General features: G+C 35.4%; 2 protein-coding genes across 3 annotated transcripts in view; one reads left to right on the top strand and one right to left on the bottom strand.

Annotated features, from left to right (window-relative positions):
- Positions 1 to 19,028, top strand: part of ACYP2 (acylphosphatase 2) — a 914,175-nt gene that overhangs the window by 501,231 nt on the left and 393,916 nt on the right. The gene's annotated exons all lie outside the window — the stretch shown is intronic.
- PSME4 (proteasome activator subunit 4) overlaps positions 1 to 19,028 on the bottom strand; it is a 106,477-nt gene that overhangs the window by 42,648 nt on the left and 44,801 nt on the right. For both annotated transcript variants that reach the window (XM_050753717.1, XM_050753718.1), the window contains 12 exons: positions 18,357 to 18,421; positions 17,937 to 18,087; positions 15,847 to 15,945; positions 15,570 to 15,639; positions 14,703 to 14,770; positions 13,567 to 13,782; positions 12,861 to 13,018; positions 11,796 to 11,891; positions 2,470 to 2,525; positions 1,187 to 1,243; positions 913 to 968; positions 723 to 821 (listed from right to left, as the gene is read on the bottom strand). In XM_050753717.1, the coding sequence (XP_050609674.1) occupies positions 723 to 821; positions 913 to 968; positions 1,187 to 1,243; positions 2,470 to 2,525; positions 11,796 to 11,891; positions 12,861 to 13,018; positions 13,567 to 13,782; positions 14,703 to 14,770; positions 15,570 to 15,639; positions 15,847 to 15,945; positions 17,937 to 18,087; positions 18,357 to 18,421 (1,191 nt within the window). The remainder of the gene's footprint in view (positions 1 to 722; positions 822 to 912; positions 969 to 1,186; positions 1,244 to 2,469; positions 2,526 to 11,795; positions 11,892 to 12,860; positions 13,019 to 13,566; positions 13,783 to 14,702; positions 14,771 to 15,569; positions 15,640 to 15,846; positions 15,946 to 17,936; positions 18,088 to 18,356; positions 18,422 to 19,028) is intronic.

Below are 19,028 nucleotides of genomic sequence, written 5' to 3'. Positions count from 1 at the left end.
TTCAAATCAGATCTACTTAAGAACAGTTAATGACTCTCCCACTGCTGAATATAAAACTGAAGCACTTTCTCACAACAAAGTATAAACAACCTAGTTTACCCCCTACAGCCGCTGGCCCCTAAAGCATGTGATGTTTTTATATCTCCTTGCCCTTTTACATGCCATTCCTTCTGCCTGAAGTATCTAGCAACTGTTGTCTAAACAATGAACTCACACAACCTTTTTACACTCAATTTCAGTAAAAGTTTCTGGTATAAGAACACTGCCATGAACATCTCTTGGCTTACACTGATACTCTTTCTTCCGGGGTCCCAAAGAAGCTTACGATGACTTCTACTGCAGCATGAATATAATACAAGGTAACTTTTTCTCAGATCTACATAAAGTGCAATGCTTTAAGTTCATTCCTGTAGATAATTCCTCCTATTTTTAAATTCCTTCAAGTTCTTACAAGGTAGTCTCAATGCTATTGTCCAAATTCCCATTGAGAGTTTAGAGACTATCATGGAAACAGGCAGAAGATTCTGTATAAGAAAAACACATTTTTTGCTAGGATCCATTTGATTTCTACCATGATATTTTTAACTTTTACATATTCTTAAATCTACTATTTTTCCTTTTAGGGAAACTTCCTCTATATGATAAATAATATCCAAACTAGGAAGTTATTATACATCTTTAAAAAAAAAAATTAGTGCAGACTTTTAGGTGAAAATACTGACCCGATTTTCCATTGATTTCTTTACTAAGTTGAAGCTTTTCCATCGGGAGTCAAATTCATGCTTGTGAGATCCTTGGAATTGCAAAAGGTCTCCAATAATCTGTGTCAAAGAATTTCAAATTGTATTTGCAAGTCATCAATCCAAGCTTTATCATATTAATAATTATGCAACTATTAAATGACAACTGTACCTTTATAATAAGAAATAATGACTTGGTATCATCTTCTGAATTATCAAGTATGTGGTCTATAATGGGAGAAGGAAAAGGATTTTGGTTAAAATATTTTGAACTACTATAAGAATCTTGAGGCATTAGTTAAGAATCCATTAAGAAAAAAAATCACTGCACAATATTCTCACCATTTAGAATAAAAAACGTTAAGTAAACACATGCATGTTATAAATTAAAATCCCAAAATACTTATTCCAAAGTACAAATAAGTTAAATGTACAGATATACTTACTAAGAAGTTTCCTTATAACTGCAGCAATTGCTTCGCGGTGGTTCTCTCGAGACAGATCTATTTTGAAAACATAAACGAAGGTATTTTAGACACTGAATGCTCCTCAGACTTTTAAAGTTAATATCAACAGGTTCGGTCAAGACGGGATGAACTATTGGAGAAAAAAATAGGTCTGCCTTCACCATAGCTGGATTAGTGGGGAGGCATGTTACAGCAACTTCTAAAACCTCTACACTTAAATGACCTGCTGATGAGATGTCTCTCATGCTTCAAGATAAAGAAAAATAATAATAATAAAAAATAAATAAAAAGACCTGCTTATAAAACTTCATGGGGCAAGAAGGTGGGAGGGGCGAGGGAAAGAAAAACCACCTTTGCTGATATTTCAAGGCTCTAGTCACTAATTACAGATTAAAACACATGGAATTTTCTAATTAGTGGGTGACCTAAATCAAGCAATTACACCCTAGCAATTAATGTATGTAACTAACTTTAGTGTTAATCCAGCAATGAGAAAGGGTGCTAAATTTCTAGTCATGTTACATTCGGAACATTAACGATAAAATGTTTTATGTAAATGTTATTATAAAACTTTATTATGATAGGAGGGTATAAAGTTCTTTCAAATATAGGGTTACAATATTCCTATTTACACCAAGTATATTATATAAGTGCTAGAATAATTTTAAACATAAATGAACATTATGATATATAAAAGCCTACCTCTGTACATAGCATTCAAATACAGATTGACCCAATTTCTTACTGGCTATTCTTTAAATAATAATTTTCCAGTTTCTCCAGAATAGGCAAAAATGAGTACTGCATAATTCATATTCTTTTCATATATCAAAAAAGAGATTAGGAACATCATAATACAAAACTACTTCATTTTAGGCCAGGCAGGGTGGCTCACGGTTGTAATCCCAGCACTCTGGGAAGCGGAACTGGGTAGATCACTTGATGTCAGGAGCTGGAGACCAGCCTGGCCACCATGGTGAAACTCTGTCTCTACCAAAAATATAAAACTTAGCTGGGCTTGGTGGCGCATGCCTGTAATCATAGCTCTTTGGGAGGCTGAGGCAAGGAGAATCATTTGAACCCGGGAGGCAGGGGTTGCAGTGAGCAGAGACCACGTCACCACATTCCAGCCTGGGCAACAGAGTGAGACTCCGTCTCAAAACAAAACAAAACAAAAACACTACTTCATACTTCATTTTGTCCTTGTGGAGTTACTGACAAAAATAATCCACACAGATTTACTAGGATTAGGATTCACATACCATATTCAAGTCCAGTATACAACTTTGTCTCTTCCAAGGACACCATACTTGGTACTCTGTATAAAAACAAGAGTGCTTGCATTTATTAATAATACCAATATGAAGTATTAAAGGGAAAAGTTGCATTGCTGGACTGTTTAAACCAAAACAAAGATTATGTTCTTTTAACAGACACAGATTTCCCATCTTCAATGGAAAAAATCAATCTATCTTTCTCAAGATCAATGCTGTTTCAGTAGGAATCATGTTATTTATCTTAAAGAAAAAATGTAGTAACTTCAGGGAGCCTCCTAAAGGAACATAATATTGATATCCAATATTCAAATGTAAAAGATTAAATACAATAAACATTTATATAAAGAAAAGTCAGCTTAATAATGGTACAACAGTTAAAACTCACAAATTTTACTAAAGCATATAGAACTGACAAGCTTATTTAGATAATCATTACCCTTCCTCTTAAAGTCAGTCAAACACATCTCTCCTAACATGTGCAATAAAAAGACCTCTTTTCGAAGAAATTCAGGCGTAAAAATCACTGTTTCCTAATTAAAGATCTGCCATAAAGAATTAGGATGCCACAACCAGAGGCTACCCCGAGCCTATAAACGGTAGCCCTGCTCTGCAAGGCTACCACAACCAGACCCAACCAGTTAAATTCATTAAACAGTTAAAAGTCACTTTTTACATACGCAAGAACAGATTTTATTGGAAAATGAGAATTGATATATCTGAAATCTACATTTTCTCTAGTGAAAAATATACCTCATTTTCAATATTTTATTTCAAAATACGAGATTCAATTCAAAGCTTTTATTAAACAAAGAGATACATTCTAAAAGGAAAAACAGGCACAAATGCGGCAAGCATATAGAGTTAATAAACAGCAATCTTATTATTATTACTAATCACCAATGAACTGCACAGCACTTGCCATGAAGAAAATACCATTTTTAAATCAGCACATCCTGAGCTATATTGTATACCCTCAAAAAGTAGCTGAATTAAATGGGTTATCTCTAATATTTGACAATTATGAATTTATGAATTCAGGCATTTAGGTAATAGGAAAAAACATTTCTAAAATGTCAGTTACTTAACTATGTTCCTCACCATAACCCAGTACAGAGGATAGCAACAATACCTTCTCAAGTTTCAAAAACCAAGCCCATAGAGTATAAACAAAGAATGGCTTCTTTTTCACTAACTTACTTCAAAGCTTAATATTTGTTTTCCTTCTATAAAGCTTCAACCACTGGCAAACTTGAGCATCTTATATATTTTTGCATGATCAAAAATATGTATGTATCCAAAATCTGTTAGTAGAAAATAAAATCAGATTCCTTTACATGAACGTCAAGTCTTTACTGAAATTAGATTTCACCAAAGAGAAAAGGACTGTACTCAAGAGTAACAAGAATAAAACACAAGAGGGTTCCCACCCTCCCCCCCGCCATTGTTAGAGCAAGGGGAAGTGCTTGCTGTGAGCCATGCCATCAGAGTATGTGTCTCCCCACTGCTGCCATAAACAGTTTTCTGAAGGAGAAATATACAGCCTGCAGCTTACCCAGTCTGTATCTAATGCCATATAACATTAAGTCAAGCATGAACTTTAACTACTGTCACTTTAGTTACAGTCATATTATACAAATAAGAGTTTATGACCAATTATTCTCCATAGGTTTTACTATATCAAAAAAGCTGTCATTTGGGAATTTAAAGTTTTTCAAACAAGTTTCATCTAAGAGACCTGACACCAAATTTCTTAAAATCCATGTGACACTTTGAATTGTTTTGTTACCAGGGAATCTGAAAAATTATCACTTATGCTGACTACTTTTAAAAATCCTGTATAAGATTGTAAAATATTAAGTAATATATTTAAATAAAAGCCTTATCTTCTTCCTTTACTTTTAAAACTTGGATTAAAATACAGCATCCATATCTCCTACAAAGAGCTGACCCTTGAACAACACAGGTGTGGGTCTACTTACACGCAGATTTTTTTTTCAACTAAAGGTATTAGCCAGATGAGAAATCTACACATTATGGAAGGCTGACTTTTCGTGTATGCGAGCTCTACAGGGCCTACTGTGGCACTTGAGGATGAGTGGATTTTGGTATGCTGTGGGTCCAATCTCCTAACTACACCAAGGGAAGACTATATATAGGACATATCTGGGTAGTACACATTACAGCTTTTAGTTATTCTTATCCACCATAATTTGATATTTTCTTGCCTACCACAAATTAACTGGCTTAGCATGTTTTACAGTAACTGCTTCTCAGCAAGTGTAGCTATTTACTTTTTTTCTTTTTTTCAAGACAGGATCTCCCTCTGTCACCCAGGCTGCAGTGCAGTGGTACGATCATGGCTCACTGCAGCCCCAACCTTCCCAGTTCAAGTGGACTCACACACACTTCAGGCTCTTGAACGCCACCAAGTCAGCTAATTTGTTTATTTATTTTTTGGTATAGACAGGGTCTCGCTATGGTGCCCAAGTTGGTCTCAAACGCCTGGTCCCAAGTAATCCTCCCACCTCCACCTCCCAAAGCACTGGGATTATAGGAATGAGCCATAGTGCTCTACCTCTTCTGACCTTTAGAAGATTTTTTACGAAAAGAAATCTCTATCCATTACCCAAGTAAAATATTATGACTCTATCTCTTTGTGACGTTATAGATCTACTTGTGCCCAGAATGTAATCTCTGATATATAAAATGGTTCTAGTAGCTTTTAGCTATGCACATAATCTTAGGTGAATAGGCTTAAGGCACTGTCTTACAGATCTATATTCTGACTAAAAGCTATAGTAATAGTATGTAAGTTAAATCAAATTCCATCACTACCTCCCCCTTCCCCATGTGAAATCCATCCTACTCATTCACTAGTTCATTTTATAAACCATATTATCATTTAACCTAAGGAACAATACAATTCAAAAAAATAATTCCAGCACAACATACTGTAAATAACACCTCTATATAATAATAATAAAGTTAAATCTGCTTCATAGCTTCTAGATAGTACCAGGCCACCTAACTTATAGTAAAATGTATTAAAATATTTGTGCCACTAAAAAAAGACCTATGAATGTTCAACAACTACAGTATTCATACCACTAGATGGCAATCTTCTTTAGATATGATTAGAGCAGAACTATGAAAAGAATCACTGGTAGGAAAGAAGGGATGGTGAAAAATAACTATTAACACAAAAAATATATAATACAAATCACATATGTAAATGAAGACTGGGTGAATTGTCATGAAACAGCTGTAAACCATAATATAAAATTCTTCCTGTGTATAAGTGAAAGAACATCCTATCTTCCCAATAATCCTTCCCCTTCTAAATAAAAATAAACATAAAAGATGTAAAACCAAGCCACTAAAAGATTTTTTTTCCCTTCAAAGTATAAATGTTTCACAAGAGACAATTAGGCCTATTTTTGTGTTCTATTATCCAATTCAATCCTAGGTAGCAATAATAACTACAAACACAAACGAAAACCTGGCTCTTACCCTGCCAAGTGAACAAAGAGTTGCTAAGTAAAGAGAAATCTTATATGCTGCTAGATTTTAAATTAACTCTGAAAACAAGAACTATTTCCAAGTCTGACACACAAGCTTTTAAAAATAAATGAAAACAGTCAGAAGGTGAAATAAGGAGAAAACAGGGTTACTCACCGTGGAGTAGTAACTGTTTCCTTTTCTGTGTGCAGCTCCCCCAGCAGAGCTGGGTAGTTTCCTGGAGGTGCCAAGAGAGGTTAGCTAGCCCTGCCCCTCATTGCATAAGCAACACATCCTTTCACATATCAATGAAATGGTCTCACTATCAGACCTTAAGTATGAATTTCTTTGAGTGAAAAGTTAGTAAAAGCTGAGATCCTAAGGATGATTTAACTAAAAATAACGTAATAAATCTATCAGAGGAAAGGGGGCACAAAGTAAAGAAATATTTTGAGATGAAAAATGACTCCTCTACCTTGAGTAACCCTGTTTTTTAGATGTTAGTTTTTTGCATCCTGTGATAGCTGGTTAGACCTAAAAGATTATTTAGAGAATGGACTGCAAAAGGAAAAATGAATGACGATTTCAGGATTAAAGGCAAGTGTCCAAAATTCCTGTGACTCTGGAAAGACATAATCCAACTTCCACATCTATAAAGGTAGAATTATGAGTATAAACTATACCACAAATATTTCTCTTAAAACACTATCTAAAGGTTCCAAGAGCAAAATAGGTCTTATTTTAAGATTAATTCAGCAACCTGTGATATCTGACAAAACTGTTAGAAATTCAAATTGTTTTCAATGGTACGAAATAAGAAAAAATTTATGCTTAATTACCCACAATTACTTTATTATATCCATCCTTGGAAACTGTAAAGTTTATAGTAAGTATAAGATATTTAGTGGCTGGGCGCAGCGGCTCACGCCTGTAATCCCAGCACTTTGGGAGGCAGAGGTGGGTGGATCACGAGGTCAGGAGTTCAAGACCAGTCTGGCCAAGATGCTGAAACCCCATGTCTACTAAAAATACAAAAATTAGCCGGGCATGGTGGCATATGCCTGTAATCCCAGCTACCCAGCTAAGACTAGAGAATCACTTGAACCTGGGAGGCAGAGGCTGCAGTGAGCTGAGATTGTGCCACTGCACTCCTACCTAGGCAACGAGAGTGAAACTCCGTTTCAAAAAAAAAAAAAAAGATATTTAGTAACTCTATATTGCTAAAGGCCCAAAGGTACACGGGATCTCCAAAGTGGATACCAATAGGTAGATCATTTACTTTTATGCTTAGGACATGGCTTTTTATTTTTTGTCAATCTCTAATATAATAATATAGCACAGAAGATAGGTCTTCCCATTTAGTAGCCACTCCCCTGAACAATGAGATTTTAAGACCATCCCACATACCCTATTAGGACTAAGTTAGATATTTTCACAGGAAAACTAAAAAGTAACCTAAGCTTTGGCTGGGGCGTGGTGGCTCATGCCTGCCAGTAATCCCAGCACTTTTGGATGTGGAGACAGGTGGATCACCTGAGCTCAGGAAATTGAGACCAGCCTAGGCAACATAGCGAAACCCCATCTCTACAAAAAAATACGAAAATTAACTGGGCGTGGTGACCTACGCCTACAGTCTCAGTTATTTGGGAGCTAACGTGGGAGGATCACTTGAGTCCAGGAGATGGAGAGTGCAGTGAACCAAGATTGTGTCACTGCATTCCAACTTGGGCAACAGAGCAAGACCCTATCTCAAAAGAACTAAAAAAATAAATACATAAATAAAAAAGCCGGTGTGGTGGCTCACACCTGTAATCCTAGCACTTTGGGAGGCCAAGGTGGGAGGATCACTTGAGCTCAGAGACCAGCCTGGGCAACATAGTGAGACCTTGTCTCTATTTTTTTTTTAAAGAAGAAAAAAAAAGAAGTAAACTAAGCTTCTAGGGGTTTTTTTGTTTGTTTGGTTTTTTTTTAATCACTGTACTCTTTCTTCCAGAAGACAAAGACTACTAATACACACACAAGGCAATCTTAATACTGAGTAATCTGACAAAAAAAATTATACCAGCTAGAATTTTACCTAAGATTTATATAAATTTAAATGTTTTAAAAAAGAATTATATAAAGCTGAATGTGGTGGCTCACGCCTATAATCCCAGCACTTTTGGAGGTCGAGGCAGGCAGATCACTTGAGGTCAGCAGTTCGAGACCAGCTTGGCCAACATGGTGAAACCCTGTCTCTACTAAAAATACAAAAAAAAAAAAAATTAGCCAGGCGTGGTGGCATACACCTGCAATACTACCTACTTGAGAGGGTGAGGCAGGATAATAGCTTGAACCCGGGAGGCAGAGGTTGCAGTGAGCCAAGATAGCGCCATTGCACTCTAGCCTGGGTGACAAAAGCAAAACTCCACCACAAAAAAAATTAAAATACAAAAATTAGCTGGGTGTGGTGGCAGGTGCCCGTAATCCCAGCTACTCAGGAGGCTGAGGAAGGACAATCGCTTGAACCCGGGAGGTGGAGGTCGCAGTGAGCTGAGATCACACACTTCACTCCAGCCTGGGCAACAGAGCAAGACTGTCTCAAAAAAAAAAAAAAAAAAAAAATCATGAATTGCTATGTGCTTCTAAAAACTGGGCTGGTATTTCAGAAAATGCATAATGTCTCCTAATACCACAGCCAAACTGTTATTAACAATAGATATTTTCCTCAGACATCTTAAGACATTACACTAAAATATTCATATAACAATTATGTGTTTCATTTTCTCCCTGACCTAGTACATTTTCCCATTTCCTATGGAGCAACTAACGTGCTAAGTTTTTTTTTTTTAGTTTTTTTTTTTTGAGACGGAGTCTTGCTCTGTCGTACAGGCTGGAGTGCAGTGGCGCGATCTCGGCTCACTGCAAGCTCCGCCTCCCGGGTTCACGCCATTCTCCTGCCTCAGCCTCCGGAGTAGCTGGGACTACAGGCGCCCGCCACCACGCTGGCTAGTTTTTTGTATTTTTAGTAGAGACGGGGTTTCACCATGTTAGCCAGGATGGTCTCGATCTCCTGACCTCGTGATCCACCCGCCTCGGCCTCCCAAAGTGCTGGGATTACAGGCTTGAGCCACCGCGCCCGGCCACTAACGTGCTAAGTTAATTCTCTTTCTCTACTAGTTTCAAACTGATCTGCTGATAATCACCATAAATTATGCTATAGATATTCATTCTTCACACCAGGCAGTATGAATTTGTATCAAAGAACAATGGGACCATCTATTGGAATAACTGTATTAGTTTTTTCAAATCAATTTAGATTTAGAAGATTTTAACAATTACTAACCTATATTAAAATAAGCATTTTAGAAATTTTAAAGGCTATTTTATGATACTTTATGAGATTAACCATCTGTTAAAAAAAAGTAAAAATGTTACACATAGGAAATAAATGTCAAAAGCTATACTTTGCCAAAATAAAGCTTCAGCTGAAGGTAATAACAGTTATAAATTAAATACAATTCCATTAAGAACTTGTAAAAGCCAAAGGAAGACTTAAAACTCCCTCTTTTGGCAATTCAAAGGCAAAGAGATGTTCATTTATTCTTAATTCTACTTTATATAATCACTATCCCCCACAGATATATGTAACTAAAAACAACCCTAAAAATACGTATTATTCAATGATTTTTAAAAATTGAAGTTTTATTTCATTATATTATTAGGTATATATCAGGAAGCATTTTATATTTTTATCTATATATGTTTAAATATATAAACATGTACATATATTTAATACAGATTTTTATTACTTCATTACATTATTACATTAAATTTTCACTCTAAATGTGCAAGCGCTAAAACGCAAAACCTTTCAGGCTAAATTTATGTTTCCTTTTTAACTTTTCTGGGAAAAGCCAATAAAAGGATACTCAGGATCAATTTTATAGCTTATAATACATAGTAATATAAACTAATAGTCTGTATTATATGGTATTCATAAGATTATCATAATATATTCTTTTCCTTATTAAAATGCACTTCATTATACAAAAATCTAATTGGTTTTATAATAATCAAATATATGAAGCTTTTGTCATGATGCACATTTATTTCAAAGGATAAAGCCTTTTGCTTCAACTCACTCTTACAATGTACATGTCATCAAGACACAGGCTGATACGAACTGCAAGGAAAATTCCTTGGCCTCTTTAGCAGACCCTTCAGCAGTGCATCCTAATGATCACTCAGTACTAAAAATTTACTAACATTAAAAACACATGCTTTTGCTCTTAAATTGTTGGATTAAATGACCACAATTCTAATTGTTGACACTTTCAAGCAGAACTCAATTTGCTGACGTGATAGGTTTGCTAAGTATGAAATAGCTTTTTGCATGCCATAAAAGGGTCAAGTTCTTACTGTAATACACACTGTTAAGATCATAGGTGAAAATCAAAATAATTTTTGAAGGCTCTTATTTTTAAATATTATTCAAAATCAATCTTTTTTTCTGGTACAAATCCTCTTATATCAAACAACAAAACTAATGAAAAACAAAAGTTCTTTAAAAAAGAATTCGGCAAATTCCTAGACATACTTATAACAGATGTCCTTACCTGAAATGACCCTAACTTCTCCTTCTTAAACTTAATAATCTAAAAAGCTCAATGCCTAAGAACAATGTTTTGGAGTGAAAAAAATGGGAAATGCATGACTCCAAACAATGACTACACAAAGTATGGGAAAGACACGTAAGCCACATTTTGAAACCACTTCTTGAGGCTTTTTAACGTTTTTGTTGCAAAATCAGTAAATCATTTTCCCCTTTGTGTTTTTTGAGGGGGAAGAGAGGGCACTTACTAATTGAATGTTATTTACATGTGATTTCATTAACTTGCTTAGTAATGAGATACTGATGTTGAAAAAAAGATCTTAATATATTTAAATTATTATCTACTTAATAATTAAGCTAAAATTAATATATACTGCTGATTTTATGCTTTTTCTTTTTTTTTTTTAATTTTTTTTGAGACAGGGTCTCACTCTGTTGCCCAGGCTAGAGTGCAGCAGCATGATCTCGGCTCACTGCAACCTCCACCTCCCAGGCTCAAGCAATCCTCCCACCTCAGCTGGGACTACAGGTTGTGCCACCACGCCCAGCTCATTTTTGTATTCTTTGTAGAGACAGGGGTTTGCCATGTCATCCGGGCTGATCTCGAACTCCTGCACTCAAAGGATCTGCCTGCCTCATAAGCCACCACACTGGGCCTCTGCTGATTTTATTCTAACTTAATTTTTTTCACCTTAAATGGCAGAACTAACAATGGATTCAATTTAGCTATTCATTCAAAGTAATAACACTCTGAAAACACTTAAAAAATCATAACAAACTGACAGATACAAAAAGTTCAAAATCATAATGAATAAGATTGAAGAAATCTTTATTTTTTTAAAAAAGATTTTTGCTACAAAATCCTAAATCAACATTTGCTACAGACAAAAAAAAGTAGTATTTTTCCTTTTTAAAAGAACATCATTTATTTTAATTAACTCAGTAAACTAATAGATTAACTTAATATCTTCACATTTGATATTTTAAAATTAATACCTGAAGTTACTCTATCCTGGTACCATGGGAAAATCTGAATAAAGCCTTCAGGTTTATAGACCTAAATTGTACCTCTGATATTTTTGACCTTAACAGTGACAAATAAAAAGGTTAAACTGATACAGAAGTAACAGCAATAACAATAACAAACCAATAACTTAGTAAGTGACTAAGACCTAAAATATATGCTAAGTGGCAAAATAAAGTAGTTATTTTTACTTACAAGTTAGTAACTGGCTCTCCTTTCAACGGAGGTAGGAGGTTTCCAGAGCCAATTAAACAGTTGTGCACTATAGTCAGACTCTGTAGAATATCATCTCTAGAAAAAAACGAAAGACATTTCATATTTTAGAAGACTCCAAATCCCTATTTAACAAGCCTGCTAGAGCCTAGCACAAAAGTTTTATCATGTGGGGATATAAATGATTAAGGTAAAGAAATAACAAATGTCTTCAGTTTACCAAGAGTAAAGAACAATTAAACATATATTTATTGCTAACACTATGCTTGCTTACATTTAAACAGGCTCTAAATAATCACAAGTAACAATAATTAACTGCCCTTTGTGAAACAATTGTTAATTTAAGCATCCCTTTACCGAAGACCACTGCCACTAATAAAAAGAGGAAATAATGCTACAGAAGATCTTCCAGCTTATTCCATCTTTTAAAAATGGGACTAGTTAAACATTTACTCCAAAAAGCAGTTCAGAGCACGACAGAGTTAATGTTAGTCAATCATACTTCTTTCTCCAAGCCCATTCCTAAATCTGCTTATGAAAAATTTGTGGCGTTTGACACATTAACTTTCTTGCTATTATTTCAGAAACTTTCAAAGATTCAAACTATGAAAGTCTAATGGTTTCAAATACTTATTTCTTGTTAAATACCTGTGGAAGAAGAAACAAAAATCTCATAGAAATAATTCTCAAAATAACATTTTGAGAACACCACAATAAAATCTAAGCTGAGTCTAGGAAAACAGGCATTCCTTTCAAAGAAGGTATATCTACGTCCACACTTTCCAAAAGATATACAAGTGAACCTGCTAAGTAGAAGGTAATAAAAAAAAAATTAGAAAAAGAAACCCAGACTTTTTGTGTTTAAAATGTTTAAGTGTTGTCAAATTTTCTGTTATACAACATTATATTAAATGATTTTTTAAGTACATGTATAGCAGATTTTCAAAACACAATTGAAAATGAATACATAAGCTATGCCACAGATGAAGCGACAAAACACGTCTGTACTCTGCAACTGAATAACTCTAATTATAAAATAAAACCAACCTAGACATTTCAAGTTTTCCATCCCCACAATGTTGGAGTTTGATAAGCTCAGGCTGAAGAAAGGAGTCCAAAAGATAAAAGGCAAAAGACACTTCTTCTAAAGAAGGAACATGCCACTGGATTCCCAGATTCCATAAGTCCCCGGGTTTGCCCCAGTCCTAGAAAAGAACAGCATCTACTCAGCAAGTTGATAAATTAAAAACGGTAACAACAACAACAAACCCACATACATATACACAATTTTTAACATTTAAAAGAAAATGTACACATAATCCAAACCTAAGCTAGCAAATGACATACAAAAAAGTTGCATGAAAACAACATCTTATTGCCTCTTCGTTATCACTCCTGAAAAAAGTCTCCCTGAAGAGTACTCATTATAATATGAGTTTGCTCTAAGAGTGATACTATAAAAGTGACAATGAGTTTATGTGAGGCTTAGTTTAGCAATAAAATTATATTAGACTACAGACATTAGATACGGCATACCAAGTTGTTTCACATACCAACAGGAAAGAAAACTAGAGTTTTAGTTCCATGCAAAGTGAGACAGCACAAGTTTCACACATTCCAATAATAGTTTTAATAATCTATCTTAAAAATAAAAAACTAACATCTTTATATGCAAAAAAAATAACACTTTGAATGCCTTAAAACAAAAAAACATCAACATATCCTTGAATCCTAAAGTATTGAAAATGCTTGCCTTGATAGGAAAGTATTCAGAAGGAGGCTTGTCAAAGCCACCTGGCACACTGCAGTATTCTGTAGGGTAGATAAGTGTGGTAGAACGGAGAAGATGATGCAAAAGGTTACAAGACAGAGTGTAACCCTGCTTACAGGTTAAATGTAGGGTTCTTTGGAGAATCTTTACAAGCTGCTCCCTATAAAGAAGCAACTTCCTTCCATCCACTCGGGTAATCTAAAAAGAGGGAAAAAATAGTTGAAGATATTTTGGTTAAAAGACCAAGAACCAGTCATTAATGCAAAGTTCAATGTTTGGCCACTAACATAGTCTAAAATAGTGTTTCTCTAAATGACTTTAACTAATTTTAGGATTTTCATTTTAACTGTATTCTAATTATTTGTTTGTGAAATCAAACACATTTTCTGAGCTTAAGTTTTCATGCACCATAGTAACATCCCTTTCAAAAGAGTCTATTCTCCTAAGAAGACTAAACCTAATTAAACTTTTTTTTTTTTTTTGAGACGTTGTCTCGCTCTGTCGCCCAGGCTGGAGAGCAGTGGCGCGATCTTGGCTCACTGCAACCTTCACCTCCCGGGTTCAAGCGGTTCTCCTGCCTCAGCCTCCTGAGTAGCTGGGATTACAGGCACATGCCACCACGCCCAGCTAATTTTTGTATTTTTAGTAGAGACGGGGTTTCACCATGTTGGCCAGGATGGTCTCAATCTCCTGACCTCATGATCCGCCCGCCTCGTCCTCCCAAAGTGCTGGGATTACAGGCGTGAGCCACTGCGCCCAGCCCTAATTAAGCTTCCGAAAAAACTGATAAAGAAAACTTAAGTTTGATTGATGGCCAAATTTAAATAGTAGACCAAAAAAATTCCCAAATCTGATCAACTTTTTCAATTACTGAGTTACCCATATTAGAATTAACTGGTAAAACTAAGTTAAGTAGATGGTTGAACATGCAGTGATCAACTATACCACTCCTTTGACAATAAGAGTATGATATATTCTGACTTTCTGAAGCCTCATCATAAATTTCCAAAGCTCAGACTTTTCATATGTTTTAAAGTCATTTTGTCAGGAAGAGCTAAATCCTAAAAGCAAGTCAATGTTTTCATAGTCATGTTTTTTATTCCAAAGATTTATAATACCTCAGACAAAAGTTGAAGATTCCATAGTAATTCCTTGTCTAGCTCTTCATCATTTAATACATCATCATCTAAAAGCAGCAAAATAGTATTAGGGGGGAAAAAAACTATGCATTCAACTAAATACAGCATTTTAAAATATTTCTATTTAATATTTCCAATAGCTGAGGAAAGCCTCTTTTAGGAAGACTTATTATTTCTTCTTCATGAAGCTGAGCTTGCTCCAAAAGGAGGCAGAAACAAAATTTTCAAGAAAATAAACACACCAACCAAGACTTCTGCTTCTCTATATCTCACAAAATAACTGATATTCTTCTTATTATTTATTTATTTATTTTTGAGAAAGACTCTCGCTCTGTCGCCCAGGCTGGAGTGCAGTGGTGCAATCTCAGCTCACTGTAAGCTCTGCCTCCCGGGTTCACGCCATTCTCCTGCCTCAGCCTCCTGAGTAGCTGGGACTACAGGTGCCCGCCACCACGCCCGGCTAATTTTTTTTTTTTTTTTATTTTTATTTTTTTAGTAGAGACGGGGTTTCACCATGTTAGCCAGGATGGTCTTGATCTCCTGACCTTGTGATCCGCCTGCCTTGGCCTCCCAAAGTGCTTGGATTACAGGCGTGAGCCACTGCACCTGGCCAATAACTGATATTTTTTAAGGTACCCTCTGGATGGTTGTTGTATACGAATATTAATAAAGTAACATTTTTAAGCTACTGCCAACCTGGATGATACCTTTTTGGAGACAATTTCTCCTCAAATTACAAATCAAAATATTGTGTAGCTAAAAGAATCTGTTGTCATTAACAGTTTTAGAAACCAAGAAAAAAAATTACCCAAATTGTAAAGAGAGAATAATGACCTTATGACTTACTCATTGTAAGCTGAGTTATAACACTGCAGCAGTGGGGAACAAAGAGCTTCAAAGATTCTTCTGGGCAGCACTGAAAACATATTTGTATAAATAAGTTTTTTTTTGAAAGGCAAATATATACTAGCATTATTATTTTCAGTGGTAACAAAAAGCTATAAATAAGCAGCTACTGAAAGAACTATGTATTTTAAGCATACATGCACCTGTGAAATAATTAACCATATAAACTTGTTGATTGTTGAGTCATTAACACATCAGTTCAAAAAAATAAACTCACCTTTACAGCAGCGCGGCACATGTCTGCCACCATGCGACCTGCTACTCTTGTTTCAAATATATGTGAAGTAGAAAAATTAAAAACCTTCTGAAGGGCCACCTGTTAAGATATGTAAGAAATGAAAATGTCTAATGAGCATGTTTTCAGAAAATTAAACATCTTATAGAACATAAAAGAAAACGATATATATATTTAGACAATTCCAAAACTAAACAAATGGGCAATTTTTAACCATCTGATTTTATAAGAATTTGTTTAATAATGTTACTTTCAGGTCTAAGAACCATCTTTGTCCACGATCCTAACTTGAACAAAATATTTGAGGTACTGGCTGGGTGCGGTGGCTCACACCTGTAATCCTAGCACTTTGGGAGGCTGAGGCAGGAGGATCACTTGACATCAGGAGTTCAAGACCAGCCTGGCCAACATGGCGAAACCCTGTCTCCACTAAAAATGCAAAAATTGACCAGGCATGGTAGTGCATGCCTGTAGTCCCAGTTGCTGAGGAGGCTGAGGCATGAGAATTGCTTGAACTGGGGAGGTGGAGGTTGCAGTGAGCCGAGATCGCGCCACTGCACTCCAGCCTGGGTGACAGAGTGAGACTCTGTCTCACACACACATACACAAAAAAAAAAAAAAAAAAAAAAAAAATTGAGGTATAAGATTTCACTTGCCACAGAAACCCTACACATAAAATTATACCTGGTGGAAGCAAATGCAATTTAATTATCTTCCTGGCTAATTGAATACAACAAAGGGAATTTTTTGGAATAACTAATATAATTTGTCATCCTGACAACTACAAACTAGATACCTATCCTTACCCTAAAAGACCCGAAGCAGTCTATTTATTTTACAAACATGTCACAAAACTTTAATTTACTTGCTCATTGGAACAATGAGTTCTAAACCTGGGTTAATAATACTGAAAAGTATAAACAACTCCTTTTGGTTAAACAAGAGATGATTTGTGTTCATTTCTTTATACTAACATAATCATAGCATTTATTTCACCCAGTTGTAAGGCAATTTGGCTTTCAGGATTAACATATTTAACAGTGATAATTACAGATGACGGGAGAAAAAACAGAAATGAAAATAAAGTGGAGTCTTAAAGGCTACAGATAATAGGTACCACACTACAGGTAACAGGTACCAACCAATATTGAATAAGTCAATGCTTACTGAATGTCTTATGAAGATAACTACTTCTAATCCATCAATTAGTCTTAGGATTTAATTTCTATCATGCGAGTGATGTCATAAGCAATTTCTAAAACTCAGCTGAGTAATTGTTTTTAATTGTAAAATTAAACAATACAGTTGTTTCTTGTTGTTCATGGTAGTCATGTTCTATAAATTTGCTGTGACAACTGAACTAGCAAATACTGAACCATTGCTCCCAGGGGAAATACAGGATTATGTTCCTGTGAACCTATAGTGACAACATTTTCATCAACTGAACAATACATAATCCTAAGTGTGTTTATGTTTACAGACAACTTATTTAATACATATTGTTGATTCGCTAACATTTAATCCCCAGTCAACAGCACTATAACCCATGCCTGTTGACACTTACCCAGCACAGTGTTTTTTCCATTAGGCATAGCACAACTCTCTTATGCTTAGGAACCCTTTAAACCACTTTAAACACTAAACGCTTGGGAGTCATTTTTGACATTTTTAAACAGCAGAATCACCAACAAAAAGCACAAAAATGTAAAAATATGGCATTAAATAGATCGCAAAGGGGACAGCTGTTTAAGTGGAGCTGGATATAAGAAGGCAGAGTGCCTAGTTTGCTCTCAGCTGAGAACACATGGTATATGTGAGATCAAATTTAGGTAACTAAATTTTTGTCAGTCACAAAAGCTTTGATTCTCGGGTTGCAAATAATTAGAGCAAATAGGTAAATCTGCAAATATGAAATTTGCAAATAATGAGGAGCAACTGTACATTTCTTTAAAACTTCAGTATGAATGTAAATGATAAACTGCATGATATACACAAAGTAACCTGAAGTCAATTTTAAAACATCAAATGAAACTTAAAAGCTGGAAGTTTAATTTTTGTAGCAATGTTCTTACCATAAATATTTCTTTGGAACATTGGGTGAGGATTGTACTAAACGTAGAAGACAGACCTAATTCGACCAAACTCTCCAAGTGTGTCATTTTCTCAGTTTCTGTCTCTTCTCTTGTTTGCTCCAATGTGCTACTTTCTATAAGTCCAAAGCATCTAAATAATCCAAACAAAGCATAATTTCAGCAACTAAAATCTGGTTTGACATTTTTGGTGGTGATTAGGTAACTCTCTATTGTCCTAACTATTCAAGTGATAGCTACTTAATTTCTACGTAGTTCACAAATCGATTATCCTTTTATAACTTCAGGAGCACCAGTAGTAGCTAAATAAAGGTTATAATGCAGAAATAAACTACAGTTTCTGGGATAGAAGAGTCATTTTCTAGAATGTCAGCTAAATGTTGGTGTGGGTTACAAGCTCACCTGTCCATAAATTGTAAGACGAAGTCCTCAAATTCAGCTGTGGCTGAACAAAGTTCTCGTTCCACCTATAATGTCCCAATGCAAAGAAAGATTACATATAGCCTTAGTTTTTTTTTCCCTGAACTAACAAAACTCAATTATTGCCTGCCAAATATATCTACACTAAACCATTATATTGGGTACTACGAGAAACAGCACCATACTTGCCTATCAATTTAGAACGACTTGATCTACTACTTTCTAGGAACCAAAGAAAAGAAGCAATTAATGTTATTTTACAAGGGCCAAATACAGAAGTCAAGCAGCTATCTTTATTATAAATTCAGTTTTCAAAACTGCTGATATATGTAAAGTCTAGTCTCTCACTACCTGAATGTCCAAAAAAAACAAACAACAACATGCTTTCGGCTAGGTGCAGTGGCTGGCCAGACACTGTGGCTCATGCCTACAATCCTAGCACTTTGGGAGGCCAAGGCGAGCGGATCACTTGAGGTCAAGAGTTCAAGACCAGTCTAGCCAACATGGCAAAACCCCATTGCTACTAAAAATACACACACACAAAATTAGCCAGGCATGGTGGCACACGCCTGTAATCCCAGCTACCCGGGAGGCTAAGGCACAAAAACCATTTGAAACCGGGAGGCAGCGGCTGCAGTCAGCCAAGATGGCACT

Source organism: Macaca thibetana, chromosome 13 (assembly GCF_024542745.1).
Source record: "Macaca thibetana thibetana isolate TM-01 chromosome 13, ASM2454274v1, whole genome shotgun sequence".
In the NCBI taxonomy this organism is placed as follows: domain Eukaryota; kingdom Metazoa; phylum Chordata; class Mammalia; order Primates; family Cercopithecidae; genus Macaca; species Macaca thibetana.
The sequence above is the reverse complement of the archived record's forward strand: the minus strand, read 5'-3'. Positions and strand labels throughout refer to the sequence as shown.